This window comes from Meriones unguiculatus, chromosome 5, assembly GCF_030254825.1.
Source record: "Meriones unguiculatus strain TT.TT164.6M chromosome 5, Bangor_MerUng_6.1, whole genome shotgun sequence".
In the NCBI taxonomy this organism is placed as follows: Eukaryota; Metazoa; Chordata; class Mammalia; order Rodentia; family Muridae; genus Meriones; species Meriones unguiculatus.
The window spans coordinates 90507528-90523043 of record NC_083353.1 but is presented as its reverse complement, the minus strand read 5'-3'; the positions used below and the strand labels follow the sequence as shown (position 1 = coordinate 90523043).

At 43.1% G+C, this 15516-nt stretch overlaps 1 protein-coding gene across 11 annotated transcripts in view; it reads left to right on the top strand.

The window, feature by feature from the left end:
- Window positions 1-15516, top strand: part of Foxp1 (forkhead box P1) — a 587261-nt gene that overhangs the window by 531279 nt on the left and 40466 nt on the right. For all 11 annotated transcript variants that reach the window (XM_021636219.2, XM_060383854.1, XM_060383852.1 and 8 more), the window contains one exon: window positions 7487-7591. In XM_021636219.2, the coding sequence (XP_021491894.1) occupies window positions 7487-7591 (105 nt within the window). The remainder of the gene's footprint in view (window positions 1-7486; window positions 7592-15516) is intronic.

Genomic DNA, 15516 nt, shown 5'->3' with positions numbered 1-15516 from the left:
TCAGAGACATCCACAGCACATTCTGGAAGGACTTGTCAGCCCACGAAAGAACAATATCTGGCAAAAGTTTTTCTGTAGGCCTGCAGTTCTCCAACATGCCCAGCTGCTAAGACTTTCTTTTAATCAAAAATGTATTATTCCTGTCCCCACTCATCTAACCCCAGAAGTTATCTTACCACATGATTTCATTTCGGGAGTTGTTTTGCGACTTTTAGAGATCTTTTGTGAGTAGCGAATGGCATGAATGAAGCGCCACATGGGGGAAAGGGGTGTCTGGAGTAAGTGGAGTTAAAAGTAATCCCAGAGTTACCCTTGTGTTCAGTTGACCTTCAGCAAAGGTATAGACCACTCAAGTGGAAATGCAGTAATTATTTCAGCAAATCGTGCTAGGAGACATTCAGACGAATAGAATTGAGCTCTTGCCATGTGTCATATGCAAACGTTGACTGAGAGGATCACAGACCACGAGAGAGGGAAATCTATAAAACTCTCAGAAACCAACATCTTCTCTGCCTTCAACTAGGCAACAGTGTCTTGCATGTTACGTCAAACGTGAAACAACATGAAAATGCATACATTGGACTTTATTGAAATTAAGAATTTTTTTTTGCTTCATACAACACAGTCAAGAAAGTAGGAGACAGCCCAAATGAGCATAAATATGTAATTACAGCTGTTGAGGAATTTGTATCCAGAAAAAAAAAAAAAAAGACGCAACAGTAAAACAATGCAGTTAAAAACAGGCGAAGGATTTGAGTGGGTATTTCTCTAAAGAAGGCGAACAAATGGCCAGTCAGCTTTGAAAATGCATTCAGCCCTGTTACTTACTAGGCAGGTGTAAATTCAAAAAATAAAATCAAATAAAGCAAGCTTTCCTTCCACACAGGCTGGTGATCAACTGAGAAAGCCACAGTAGCAAGGGTTGGGGAGAAGGAGAGAGCAGGGAAATCGTAGCGGTGCCTGTGCAAATGTAACTTACTGCTGGGACTGTGGAATGAGTTACCATGACCAGGTATGCATGGCAAGCCTAGAATCCAGGACTTGGGAGACGGAGATAGAGCATGGTAATCCAAGCCCCACACAGTGAATAAGTAAATAAATACATAGAAATTAATTAATTAATTTCTTAATTAATTAATTAATTAATTAATTGCAGTTACTATACAGACCAACAGTTTTATTTTTAAATGTATATTCTGATTAGTTGATTTCTGGTTTTTGTTTGTTTGTTTGTTTGTTTTGTTTTGCCTGTTTCCTGAAGGGAGAGAGGGCAATGAGTTGTTTGAGTGAGGAGGAGATGGGGGAAGAGAGAACCATGATCAGAATGTGAAAAGAAATAATTTTAAATAAAAAAAAAAAAAACGGAGGAGGGTGCAGAATGTAAGAGGCCAAGGACCATAATTCCTGTTGTGGGCCCCAGTGCTTTCTAAACTTGACAGGGAAACTGCACCTATGAAATCTAAATAATATGGTTACCTAAACCAGACCAACATAATAACACAGCCAACTTCCCAGCGTAGATGAGGGAAATTTCACATGGCCTTACCTGAGATGAAGCGCTGTAGACAATTAAAGGCTGCTGGGAATGGGAGAACCAGTCTTCTCTAAGGATGAGGCCCCATGGCTTACCCAGCCCCAAGCGGTCAACCCTAAACACGTGTGCATAAGAGCCATACGAGATAGTAGACATACATGTGTGTGTACGTATGTCACAGTAATAGTTAAAGAAGGACAACTCATGAATTTGAGAGGGAGTTGAGATAGGAGCAGGGATAAAGAGGGTAGAAATGGTACACAGTATTCATGAATAAAATACTGAAAAAAAACCCTTGAAATTATATTTGAACAAGTGCATAAATGGGCATATCCATAGAAGCAGTGTTCAGAGGTGCCAACAAGTGAAACAGCCCAAATTGTTCCTTAAGAAACCATTGCCTTCACCAGGTGCAGGGACTCACACCAGTAATCCCAGCACTTGAGGAGGAGGAGGAGGAGGAGGAGGAGGAGGAGGAGGAGGTTGGCTTCAAAACATGTGCTGCATCAATATAGTGGAATAGTATTCAGCCATAAAAAGCTGCAGTTTGGATGCACGAACCTCGTAAACAAGCTAAGTGAAAAAGCTGCACCCCAGTGAGCACATCTTTTCTGAAAGTGTTTATATGAAATGTACAGAACAGGCAAATGCCTGGAAGTAGATAAGTGATCAGTAGGGGGCTGCAGGCGGGGAGGAGATAGCGGATGCCTGCTGCTAGGTACACAGTTTCTACAGGGATGCTACAAGTGGGCTCAAGTGAGACTGCGGTAATTCCTCTCCAACTACAAATAATACACAGAGATCACTGAGTTGCACATTCTGAGCAGGTGAACTCTTAAGCTATAGTTCCGTGGAGCAGCCACTGCAAAAAGATGAGCATCGCCTCTCCATGGCCTAATTTATCAAGTACTTGCCAGAGAGCCGAGGTACAGTTATAATTTTCCTGTGATGGGTGGGTAGGGAGGGAGAGGGTTGTTACACCACTAGGCACTGTTGTTGACTCTTGCTACAACTGAACCAAGTTTAAAAAGACCCAAGTAGGCAAATTTGGGATAGGGCAAAAATGAGCTCAGGGGAGCCTCAGAGGGACTTGTCAGTGCATGGGTCCCTTGTCTTATGAATTACTTAGTTGTGGCTTTTGTGGGTGGTGGAATTGATTTTCATAGCAAAGCTGGCATGTAGGTTGGCAGGACATGCTTGATTTGGTGAGGTCTGTATTCTTTCTCCATAGTCAAGAATTTTCCTTCTTTTGGTCGCAGCAGGGACCCATAGCTTAGGTGTCACTGAAGTCTACAGACTGTAGTCTCAAGAAGGTGTCCTTGTGGCACGTGACAGGAATAACTTCAGTTTCCGGTTTGGGTCAGGCAGTAACCTGGGGAATATAATGTGCACACACCAATGGTGAGCATCCAGACTTCTCCAAGAGACCCAGGGATGTAGCTCAGGGGTAGCATGCTTGCCTAGGATGCAGAAGGCCCAGGGTTCAAGCTCCAGACTGACTGAAAAGAAAGTCTTCCCTACCACCAATGTGGAAGTAAAGACTGCGGCTGGTGTATGTCAATGTCGGGAAAATAAGTCGAACAGAAATAGCATAGCAAATGTCATTGGGAATGGAGGCATCACACCATAGCAAATGTAAACGCATTGATAAGTACCATGTAGTGTCAAGAGTTAGTTCATATCTATATGTAATTATACTTTCCCTGGCACGTTGACTCCTTCACATCTGAAATGCTACCACTGTTCTCGTGTTAAACTATATTTAGTTTTTACGTAGCAAGGATTATCAGAAAAGATTTAAATCAATTGACTTTTCTGGAATGCATCTTTCTGTGTTGCACGTAGTCTGAATAAAATTAAGTAACACAAAGTGTCTCTGGTGATATTTTCTCCTTTGGGTTTGCATAAATCCGGTCTTTATACCTATAAGAATAAGAGAACACAAATACTGAGTATATCACCAGACAAACAGTAAATAGGACAACGCGTTTTCTGTCTTAAATCTACATAGCATTTGTGGAGCATTGTATGAGGTTTGCAGTGTGTGGGAATGAGTGAGTGATCCTGTCTATAGGAATATTCAACCTGAGAGTTAAGAGAGAAACAAACTAAAATTTTATTGAACATTTGACCCAGGGCCTGGCATAGTATACGGCACTCTTGTAATCTCAGAGCTTGGCAGAGGGTGGCTGGAGGATCAGGAATTAAAGGTTGTTCTTGGCTGCATAGAGTTCAAAGCCACCTGGACTAAGAAAGGAAAGGGAGGTTGCGGGGAGAGGAATGGGAAAGGATAAGGAAGTGAAGAAAGAAAAGGGGTAATTGATCAAGACATCTCGAAGTTTCATTGTAGGTAAATTATGTTTGTGAATCTTAAAAGCCAACCTGGTGAGCATTTGTCATCAGAGTTGACACTGATGGTCTACTCTGGTCACGCACGACCAGTTTTGTGTCACGATGCGTCTTAGGGTTGCCTCCTACCATCAGATGCTCCGAGCCTTATCTGCCCACTGGCTTTCAGCCTGTCCCTGGAGCTCTAAATTAACTGAAGTTGATGAGTTTGTGTTCGCTTTCATAGCCCTTTGGTCAGAAGCCCGAAAACAGGGAAAATCTAAAGTTCCGGTCTACTCTCTTGATGAGACATCAGAGCTCCTAAGCAGAGATGTGACTGGGCCTGTGTGCAGAATAACCCCAGCCTCAGCCATGCTGCATGCTGGCTGGGCAGCTTTCTCTGTGGCAGCACAGCCAAGAGCAGACTCTGACTCTAGCCCTGAGCAGTCCTTAGCTCTTGCCCTTACTGTATATGAGTGTATATATAACTGTTCACAGTTGTGTTGCCAGCAGGTCCCTGCAATCAGCAGGATGAAAACCTCGTAAAAGGTGGAAAAAGTTGTAGGCTAAATACCCAGGCTTCCTTGACTCCCAGCGAATTTCCCAGTGTTGAGTTGAAGGTTCTTTGCAGAGGTCCCACTGGGGGTACCACTGCCAACATCTTCCTCCACCCAAATCTAAGTATTTCCTTCAGAGTGGAATATTTAAAATGTATTCAGCTCCACAGTACATATGAAAAGCTGGTAACAGCGTTTGTTGTGACTTTAGAGAGCAATAATTCACCAGAAGAGAGAGATGGAGCAGTGACCCAGAAAATGTGACCTGTGATAATCTCAGGTGGGGATGGGGTGAGTGGCTACCAAGTCAGCCAACTCTTCACTGTGTGACAATAAGAGCATGACATCTGTTCGTAATAAGTAAATAAATAGGCAAGCAAGCAAGCATATGCTTCTGTGTACGGGGTTGTTATTTTGTTTTGACTTTGGGATGAAGTAACTAAGTCACCTATCCATCCTTTGGCTGGTTCCGAGCCGAAGTAGAAATAAACGCTTAGAGGGAAATTTGTTTTTATTCATGAACTCATCGAAAAACAAAAACAGGAGGGCAGCGAGCACCCCGGCAACCTGTGCGTGTCGTATTGATAATTTGAGAATTCTCGACTAAACTCAGTGCAGTTCCCAACTGGTGATAAGAGTTTTATATTCTCAATAGCCGAGGTTCCTGTCTTCTACACTGAAGAACACACCACACACATGCACACACACACACAGTGAGTGATGGTATGGGTTGGTAGGTGCCTTGCACTCAGCAGGGGCTGCTGACGCAGTATCACTGGGGAAGTAAATCTTAGTATCACTGATTGGTTGATTCTCAGTTTTTCCGAATGTGTCTTTTGGTAGAAATCAGTGCATGCCAAGACGTTCAGCCTAATTTTATCTCTGGCATCACTTATAAATGTAAGAAATACAGTGCGAATATGAATGTCCAAATTACAGGAATGGTTAAAGTTAGATGCGTGAGACGGTGGCATGTTCCCTATCAGTAGGTGAAATTATGGAGACTAGTTGATGACATGAGAATATTACATACAATATTACATATTATACATATAATGACATTAGGACTAGGGTGATGGTTCAGTGGGTAAGAGGAATTGCTGCTGTTGCAGATGACCAAGGTTCACTTCCCAGCACCTACGTTACGGCTCACAAACTGACTCCAAGATCAGGGGATCTTGGCATCTCTTCTGACCTTTGCAGGCACCAGGTACCCACATGGTAAACATATATACATACAGATAAAATATACACATAAAATGAAACTGAAAATTTTTAATATTTGAAAAGCAAAATGGCATTAAGTGTAAGGTTTCTCATGCTTTAATTTGTTAAAAGTTATACATGCGAATGTAGCACCGGATATTCTCAGTGTTTTCCAAATTTTTATGTACATTTATACACATGTGCATATATGTCCCAGTAAAACCAGGAGAATAATTAGCCTCTCATCAAATAGCTAGAGAAAGTAATTAGGGGGAAGGGTATCTTCTGCAACCATTAAGAAAAATGTTTTTTAATAGACCGAGCCTTTGCTGTCGGAATGTGTGAGGATTCTGGCAATGATGAAACAGTCTTTCAGTCCTAAGATTATCAGTGATTTGTAACTGCTCATGCACAAACCTGTAGGTGAAAGTCTTTTTCGGGTCCAGTGGAGTCTTACCTTCTGTGCTCAGAGAATGCCCTTCTGCCATTGGCTTCGCAAATTTCACCATTGATAGCCGTATTCTCTGGTTTATTTCCTTTCCTTGCAAGGTGGGCATTTCTGCTACCGTTACACATTACTGCTTTTTTTTTTTTTTTTTGTGAGAGCAAAAATAACTCATTGGTATTTTCTAGAAAACTAATTTTTAAAACATAGAGGACCCCGTTGCCTTTGGGAGGTGTTACTCTCTGGTGTGTCCACTGTGAATCTCAGTCTGCAGTTTGAGAGTTTGTAATGTGCTCACTGCGGATTGGTTGTGTTATAAGGGAGGGGCCGGGAGCATCAGTGTATTCCTACACTATAAGAATGGGGTCAATAAAATACACAAAAGGGCATTTCATTAGCAGGATAAAATGCAAACACTTGCACACACATGGGTGTGTATGTACATAAATATCTGTGTATCACACTAAGCCGTTGAAGTTCAAACCAAGGAGAGGCAGTGGAGTAAGTTGCGCAAGAGCCCCTCCCTTTCTGCGCAGGGAGTGGGCCTGAGTACAAACCAGAACTCTGGTCGTTCATTTTACGTTCCTATTTGATGGAATCTTTCGTTATGGAAACGACTGTAAAAATAATTTGTCTGAAAGAAATGTGGATGGAGAAAATATTTGAGAATATGGCTCACACTCAAGCCCAGCAGACTCCTCCCCGTGCACCGCATGGCTCAGATCAAAGCATCCCCTTGACTTGATCCCAGTGGCCAGATCATTACTTATCGATTGGAACCCCACTGGAGCATTAACCCCTTCCTGGCCACGTCTGCTCTCAAGCTTGCTGTCAGTAACTTGAAAAATACAAACTTCACCACCACCACCAGTTAATTCTAAGCTAATCATTGGTTCAGACATATTTACCATGGCGGGGGGAGTCTTTTAGTATTGCACATTATTTATTTCTGATAGTTTTTACCAGACAAAATTATTAAAAAAAAAAAAAAAAAAAAAGCAGACAATTCGATTTTGTGACGTTTTTACAGAGAGGAGGGGAGGAAAGTATATGAGGTGTCCTGCGTAGAAAGTACGAGAGCCACAGATCCAGTACGGATTTTCTAGTCATATGATGTACAGTCGGTATGGCCATTCTGCAGCAGCCCTTGCTGCCTGTGCTTTGCTTAAACAGAAACCTGCCAAACACTTTTCACACATGGAGCTAGGTTCCTAACATCAGGTAATTATACTTAAATGTGTTTAGAACATAATCTTCCAGCTCATAATTTTAACTCTTGCTTCAAAAAAAAAAAAATCAGGATTAGGTAGATTCCATGGGGAATTACAGTGTGAGATGTGTTGTGTGCTCCCTGGGCCACGTGGACCCCCTAGGCTGTGTTTCACTCATTCTCTTGCCTTGTGTGTTTTCTTGCAGCTTGTCCCATGAGGAGCACCCCCACAGCCATCCTCTGTATGGACATGGCGTATGCAAGTGGCCAGGCTGCGAAGCGGTTTGTGATGACTTCCCGGCCTTTCTAAAGTAAGGATTATCTGCCTTGTCTTCTCTGTCACACAGCTGCCCCTCCTGCTGTCCATCCTTCACCCATCAGGTGTCTTCCTGTTGCAGAGGGTCACACAGCCCTTCAGAGGGTGGCCTCCGAGTTTCCATCATAGGAAGTTAGATCATCCCTGGAGGGTTGCCCCAGAAAGTGAAGGCACCAATACCAGTCAGCTTTCCAGACTAACCCTGATGTAGAAAGAAGCCCAGTGTTAACCTTCAATTCTTTCCCTTTCCCTGCTCTTGCTCCCATCCCAATCTAACCTTAGAAAATGGGTATCGATGGGTGGTCCTTTGTAGATCAGTGCCTGGGCCGCTTCCTTGGCATGAGATTCCAAGACAGTGCTGCCATCTTGGTTTTTTACCTCTCTGTATTGAGTGGCTTCTGGTTAGATCATTCTCCTTGCAGGGAAAAGTGGTTGAAGATATGTTGTAAACTCGGGCTGCCTCACCTTGAGCTGTGGTGCTGATAGTCTCTGTTGTTTGAAACAGGGTCCTCAGCTTCTCCATTTGAAGGGGATGTCTCACATCTTAGCGTTCCCTTCCCTCACCCGTGCTGTCAAGCCAGTTAGAAATCTAACCAGCAACCCTGTGTTCTCGGCATCGCTTATGTACGATATGCTGAATTCTTGACCAGTGTGCTGAATACAATTGACTTAGTCACTGTTGCATTGCATGAAAAGACACTGTGACGAAGGCAGCTGTTAAAAGAAAGCATTTCTTGGGGCGCTTGCTCACAGCTTTAGAGGATTAAAATTATGATCCATAATCATAATTGCAGAAGGCGAATAGGCATGGTGTTGGAGCAGTGGCTGAGACCCTCATATCCTGATCTACCGGCAGCAGGCAGAGAGAGAGGTACTAAGCCTGGTGTGGGCTTTTGAAACCTCAGAGCACACCCCCACCAACACACCTCTTCCAACAAGGCCACACCTCCCAACATTTCTCAAGTAATTCCAGTAACTGGGGACCAAACATCCAAATATGTGAACCTAAGGGGGCCATTCTCATTCAAGCCACCACAAAAGTATCACCTTCTTTAGCATGTGTCACATAAAGCTTCTCTACATAGGGCACCTGATGGTGTCTCTGGAGTGAGGGGTTCCTTCATAACTATCTTTAGGGACCATATACAAATGTCATAATGCAGCTACCCCTGGAGATACTTGTAGTATCACCTGCAGGTAGTTTTGTGTGGATAGTTTATTATTACCTCAATGCACAGAGGGCTTTGGACTTACCATATAGCTTTTCAGATCATACCCTTCACTTCAGGAGTGTTCTGTGGTCAGTGTTGACTTAGGCCATGTCTGAAAAGAGCTCCTGAGTCTCAAGATCAAGAGCAGCAACAATCCTCTCTGATTGCATTATTATCATTTAGCTAAGTGATACTGGCTTTGTTCTCTGTGTGGCTCCCTCATGGAGTCTGTTTTGTTACCACCCTATCGTTTGCCTAATCGTATTTATCCAATGAGAGGAGAAGAGCTGCATAGAATGCACTCGGAAATGCATTCTGATTTCCCCGTCTGCACCAGTGCTGAGTAAATACTGATTTCACTCTCCCGAGAAATGGCTGACAAGTATCGGTCAACATGATTTATGTTTATAAAATCTTGAAATACAAAATTGCTGTCATCACTCGTATGATGTGTGTCCTCAACTCTAGGGACAGAAATGGCATTGCCATTGCCAACTCCTCAGTTTGACCCATTTGTAAGGGGGGAGGGGGGTAGTGGAAGCAAAGATCATTTGAATTGAGGCCTAGATTTACTTCCTACAAACAAGAAGCCTGTTCACCTCTCAGGATGTCAGGTGCCAGACCCTGAGTTGGAAACCATCTCTCCAGCCTTTCTTGTGGTTTTGCACATGGCATGACATGCTCCTGCTTCCTGTTTGCTCAGCAGAACTGGAGTGCCTACTATCAACTTGCAATGTAGCTTGCTTATTTCCTACTGTTTGCTTATGTGCTGGTATTTTTCAGAAGACTTTGTTTGCAAGCTGTACAAACCTGACTTGAGTTGATATAAGAAAAAGAATAAAGGCAGGGGGTGAAAATGAGCTGGTATAGACCGGAACTCCCGTAGCAGAGCTGGTGCCAGGCATGTCAGGATCAAAGTGGCTTGGGTGTGCTGCAGTTTTGGGGTTCCCATTAATTCTGTATTTCTCTGTTGGAACTTTTCTAATTGGAACCGGAGAACACAGGTTTGTATGTCATGGGATTGTCGGTCCCACAGTGCAGGGCTCCCCGTCCCGCCCCCTCCCATTCTTCTCGGCCTGGCGCAGACCGCCATTGGTCTATAGTAAGCCTTCTGTTCTAGTTTTGAGCCAAGCCCCATTACATTTCTGCCTCCAGAGCAAAGGGATTCATACACATGAACACACAGTCCATCTGGGAATGGGGATGAGAGACTTGATTCCAGACAACGAAAGCAAACGTTCCCAGGGAAGAAGCCCCCTGTGCACTCAGCTTTACTGAGTCCCCAGCTTACAATCTCCCTTTCCCTCCTTTTGAAGCAAGATTTTAATGCTTAGAGATCCAGGCTTATCGTGAGGTTCAGGATCTTGCCTAATGAAGTGGAAAACAGGTTAGTCATTTTGGAGACTTTAGAGAGGCACATCTGCTTAGCCCCAAAGAGAAATCTGCCGGCTCTAGGGAAACTCTACGTGCAGTTCCAGTGAAAGCCACCTGGTTTCCTTGAACTCTGAGACTGTTTCAGAGAAGAATAGTTCAAGCATTTCTCCTCAGATTACTGGGTTGGAGGGTTCTAGAAGAATCTTGTTGGCTCTACGGTCCATAAGCCCCCCTCCATTTGTACAAGTAATTTCTTACAGTGTAAGCAAATTGACACGAGTCACTTTGTAATGGTGTAGAATTAAGCAGCTTTAAATATGCAACAAGCATGGTTTCAGGTACGTAATAATATATTTTAACACATTAATTAATTTAGCCCTCAGAACTACCTGGGAAAATGTCATTGTAGCATTTTTAATACACAGTTAAGACAACCCAGGAGCAGGGTCATTGAGTGATTTGCCCAAGGTCACCCAGCTCCCTTGGGTTCTGGTTTCAGAGCCTTGTTCTTCATCGTCACACTGTGCCATCTGGGAGAAGCGATACTTCTCTTAAATTAGTGATGTCTACTCAAGGCAGCAGATGTAAAGAAGGTTCTGAAGGCAGACCGGGAACGGAGCTACTTCTAAGAATGGTCGTTTGTGTAGATCTGGTGCATCCAAGTCGCCTTAGTATGTGTAGTTCAGTGCATTAATAATGATACCTTAGTTGTTAGCCTCCAAAGGCATATCATGGGAGATGCCTCACCCTTACTAAGCACTCTGTAAACCTGGGTGCTTCTCATCTGCTTCAGTGTATTTTAGGAGCAATAGTTTTAAATATCCAGAAATTCCAAGCCTTGTATTTAAAGAAGGCATTGGTGACTGTTCCCTGAAATACTGCTAAAAAGTTGCTTGCAGTCCAGTCCTGGGGGGGGGGGGGGGGGTATGGCATAATGGAGTGTCAAGACATTAGGCTTTGCAGGCTGTTGAGTCCTGCCCTCCCATCACTCCCAAACAGGCACAGAGCCCAAGAGAAGAAGCAGCATGCTTATGCCCCTCCTACCAGCCAGCAAATGGCCTCTGACCCAGGGTCACATTTTTGGCTCCACCCCGGTTTTACAGCTAAACAGTGCTTTGTGCCTCCTCGCTTCTGTTGGCTGGGTAGCTGGGGGGAATGTGCGTGGGAGGGCCTGTAATTTCCCCCAACTCCCACTGGTTTTACACTCCTGGCCCTGGGATTCTCCAATCTAGCTTTTCAGGTTTGGTGTCTGAAAGGAACATGATGCCTAGTTCCTGTTTTCCAGCCATGTGTGACTCCAGGTAGTTGGTGTAATTGTCACAGGGGTCAAGAGAAGCGCTTCAGGATACAACTCCAGTTAGACAATGAAGTCTCCCCGTTGATGGAGAGAGGAGACTCAAGGCAGAGGCAAAAATATATTCTTCTCCTCTTGATGAAGCAGTATTAGTTAGAGTCAATGGAAAATGAAAACCAGAGACTTCACATGACACCTTCACCAGAGGATTTGTTCCTAAGATGAGTGTGGACCACTGGACCTTTCATTTCAGAGATAGCTACTGCTCAAAAGAGCATGCTGTTCTTTCTCCAGCTTGCAGAGACCCTGCCCATGTGCTGTCTCTTCCCCAGACAAGTTGAAGTTTTAATATCGAGCACTGTCTTCTCGTTCTTAAATCTCCCCACCCAGAGTTGTCGTCGTGTGATTGGTGTTTTGGGGGGTTGCTGATGCCAGCAGGTGCTCATGCTTGCTCTAATGGCATTTCAGTGGGCACTGGCCCAAGTCCTCCAACAACACGGAAATAAAGAAAGCCCCGTGGACTTAGGAGAGGGGAAGCCACTCTACCTCACCCTCTTCCCGTTCCACTCAGTGTTTGTTTCCAGATCAGTCAGTATTAGTCTTCACCGTACGGACATGGAGTTAGGATTCTTCCCCTCAAAGACAAAAACAGGGAGCTCACAAGATGCTTTGGAGAGGCAGAGAGTGGACAGAAGGATTTTTCTAGCTGGAGTGTTCAGTCAGACCAGGCGGCACTGTCGGAAGTGCTTGGACAGGCTCTCTCTCCCTTAATCATCCACCCCACCTCACTCTGGAGGGCCTGGGCCATGCTGGGCCAGCACCGTGCTGGACCCTGAGAGACACCTCCAGCCCCCTAGTTAATCTCTGATCTGATTTGATCACTTTGTGTCCTTGCATAGTATTTCATCTGAAAAGACTTTTTTTTTCTTCCTCTTTTTGTGGTTATCTTTCACGTAGAAAAGTTCCATACAGACAGAGGCACACAATATAAAAATGCCTCTACGTGTTAGTCAAATGTATGTAATTTATGCAAGCCGAAAGATGTTTCCTCTGGGTTCCTAACGTGTGACGTGAGAACAGCATTGGAGAGAATGCTGAGGAACTTTGACCCTTTTCAAAAGGTGGAAAGCTCAGATGGAACCAGACAGTTGAAATTGCTTTAAAAAAAAATTTTTTTTCAGTGAATTTTACTTTTCAAAACTTCGAAGAGTTTCATGTGAAAGAAACTAAGTGTGTTCTGTACTGTTTTCACAAGTGTTTTTATCATGGTAACATCTTGTTTACTTTAGTTCCCTGCCTAAAACTACTTGGAACATGTTAAGAAAACATTTCAAGAAACCCTGACAAAGAGGCCTTTGTTTCGAAGCCACCAAGAGGCTGCACGCCTCACAAAGGTGTTAACTTCCAGCCCCTTAAGCACTTCCACACGAAATTCCAGCAACTGTGTTTGTGGTTTTGGAAAAACAAAGCGATGCTAAAGAAACCAGGTATATGCTAATACATGTCTAGGGAGGCCGGATATCATAAATTGTTTCAAACCCATTTGTGGCTCTGGGGCTTGCACGCCTGAACATTCTATCGTGAAATTACCACCAGTTAGCACAGGAGCACACGCAGTGAGCAGATAGAGGGGGTAGCTGCCCTTAACCTTGGGTGTGTGCAAACGGAGCACCAGCCTTAACTGTTGCTGTCTTTCAAAATCGCGGGTAGGAATTTTTTCCCAATCAGAGGGGAGAAGTCTTTGGAAAAGGCAAAGCAAGCTTTGTGTTTTTACAAATATGACCTCTCTACTTACTGTACATTTTCTAGACTCATTTTTAAAAGAATAAAAGCTGGGTATTCCCAAGAAGGGAAAAATGGTTTTCCCTTAAACAACAACAACACGACAACAACAAAACCCAGTTTGTTCTTTAATCTTTTTGACTTTGCTAAGAGTTCAAGGCCTTCCCTAGTGCTCGCAGAGGTCAAAGTGGCCTAAAGACCACAGTGCCCTCTAGTGATACGGAGAATGTCGGATAGAAAAGTTTAGACAAATGTGCCAAACAAGAAGGCCCATTTTACTCAGAAGAGAAGCAGGCAATCTTTGAATACACTGTTACTTAGAAATGGAAATTAAATCTTGCTTTCCTTGAGAGGGGTTGAATAATCTTTGAACGTTGACCTAGGAAGGTAATTCTGCATCTAGCTATTACCATGCAGCAGATGTGTATGGCCACAGAGGCGCAGCTTTAAGAAGCCTCAGTTAGCTTAGGTGTCTCATGTGATCACTTCCGGCATGGAATTATCAGGTCTTACTTAGAAGACAAGGCTCGTCTCTGTCCCATACTTTTATTGACACCGTCTACCATATTATGGCCATGTCTAAATGGTAAAATTTATTATTAGCAGTAGTGTCACAAAAGTCTGAGACAGCGATTTTCCTTTCAATAAAAGTAGTTAAAAACCTTTTAGAAAATCCATAATTTTGATTGCTGGTACTTCATAAATGTATAACTGGTACTTTTTAGCTGTCTCTTTAGGGAAAAATGAGTTTTATCACCTGTGGTACCTGGGTTAATGAAATTGTATGCTGGAATTTAGCCAGGATGAGAGATGAGATCATTCCAAGACACTAATATTGGCAACAGGTCTCATAAAAGCTCTAACTCTTGAGTGAAGTATCATTAGATTTTTTAAAAATTATTATTATTATTATTTTATGTAAATTGAGAGATTAAGTTGGTTGTCAGTCTTCAAGTTTTTATACTAGTGAGACCCTCATCACATTCAAACCCCAGTGACCTAAAAAACCAGCCACAGAGCCAAGAGCAACAGAGCGGTGTCCATCAGTGCCTTGCAGAAGAATTTGCTTGCATCAGGTTTCAACTTCAGTTCCTGTTCAGCCTTTTACAAATCACGACTCTCAGCTCAAATTTGAAATAATGCTGCCTTTCTCCCCGTGTTCCTCCTCTGTTTGATTGTTTGTGGATACTAGCTGTCCAGGAAATCCCATACTTACAGATATAAATCCAGAATGATCTTGTTTTTCCGCAGCCAGCTCAGGATGTATGAGACAGTTATGATGATTTGTTAATTTTTGTGACCCATGTTTATTTTATGTATGCTGTATACTTTGAGGGTGGAATCAGCTGTTGAAATAGCCTGTGTCTCTCACACATGGAGAGGAAGCGTTCCAGTTTTCCTTCTCTGGTTTGCTTTCGCTGGCTTTATTTTTGGAAGGATTTTTTTTTTTTAATCTCTTAGTGTCTGGTTTTTCTGAGCTTCTCCCACATGGTGATAAACAAGAGGTACATTGTGCCAGAGACTTAGACAGATCGTGTCCAGGGCGGGTCTTTGGAGATGTGTGAACAGGGTCACATTCTTTCCCAATGTGACTTGATCCAGAATGTGTCTTGACTATATAAGTCAATTCTCATTTTTATGGGGACTTAGATTCCCTCGAGATAATAAACAAATCCTCAGGTCTCATATGTATTTAGGTAGAATTCTGCCTATCACGGATTCTACCAAATTATAGTTTTCAAGAAGGAAAGGCAAAAAATCTTGTTGTCTTTGTTTTAGCTTTTGCTTTTTCTCTTCTACTTGCTTTCTTGTCATTTGTTTGGGGTTTGGTTTCTTTTTTGTTTTGTTTTCTGGACTGACCATTTCTGTCCACGTCTGATTCTCTTCCTATTCAGAGGCCCACTTTTCCTTCCCACTCCCGCTGTCGGTTCACTGGCTAAGAGTTGCTGCCAGTGTTTGATGTCTCAACTTAGGGTGGGTTAGAGTAATGGAAACTGGGGCATTCTACCAAGAAGAAAAACAAAAAAACAAAAACAAAAGAAAAGCAAGAGGTAATAAAATTCCAGGCCTTGCTAACAGCCTATATTTACAGTAGCCTGTTGTTTTTGTAGCTAAATTTTAGCAGGATTTTATATTTGCATCCGTTTGGATGTAGAAAGCTGACACATGCCAGCGTTCATAACTGTTCCTGAGGCCGCCACATTTTCCATAGCCTTTTTTTTTTTTTTTTCGACAGCATTTCAGTGGGCTGCATTAGAG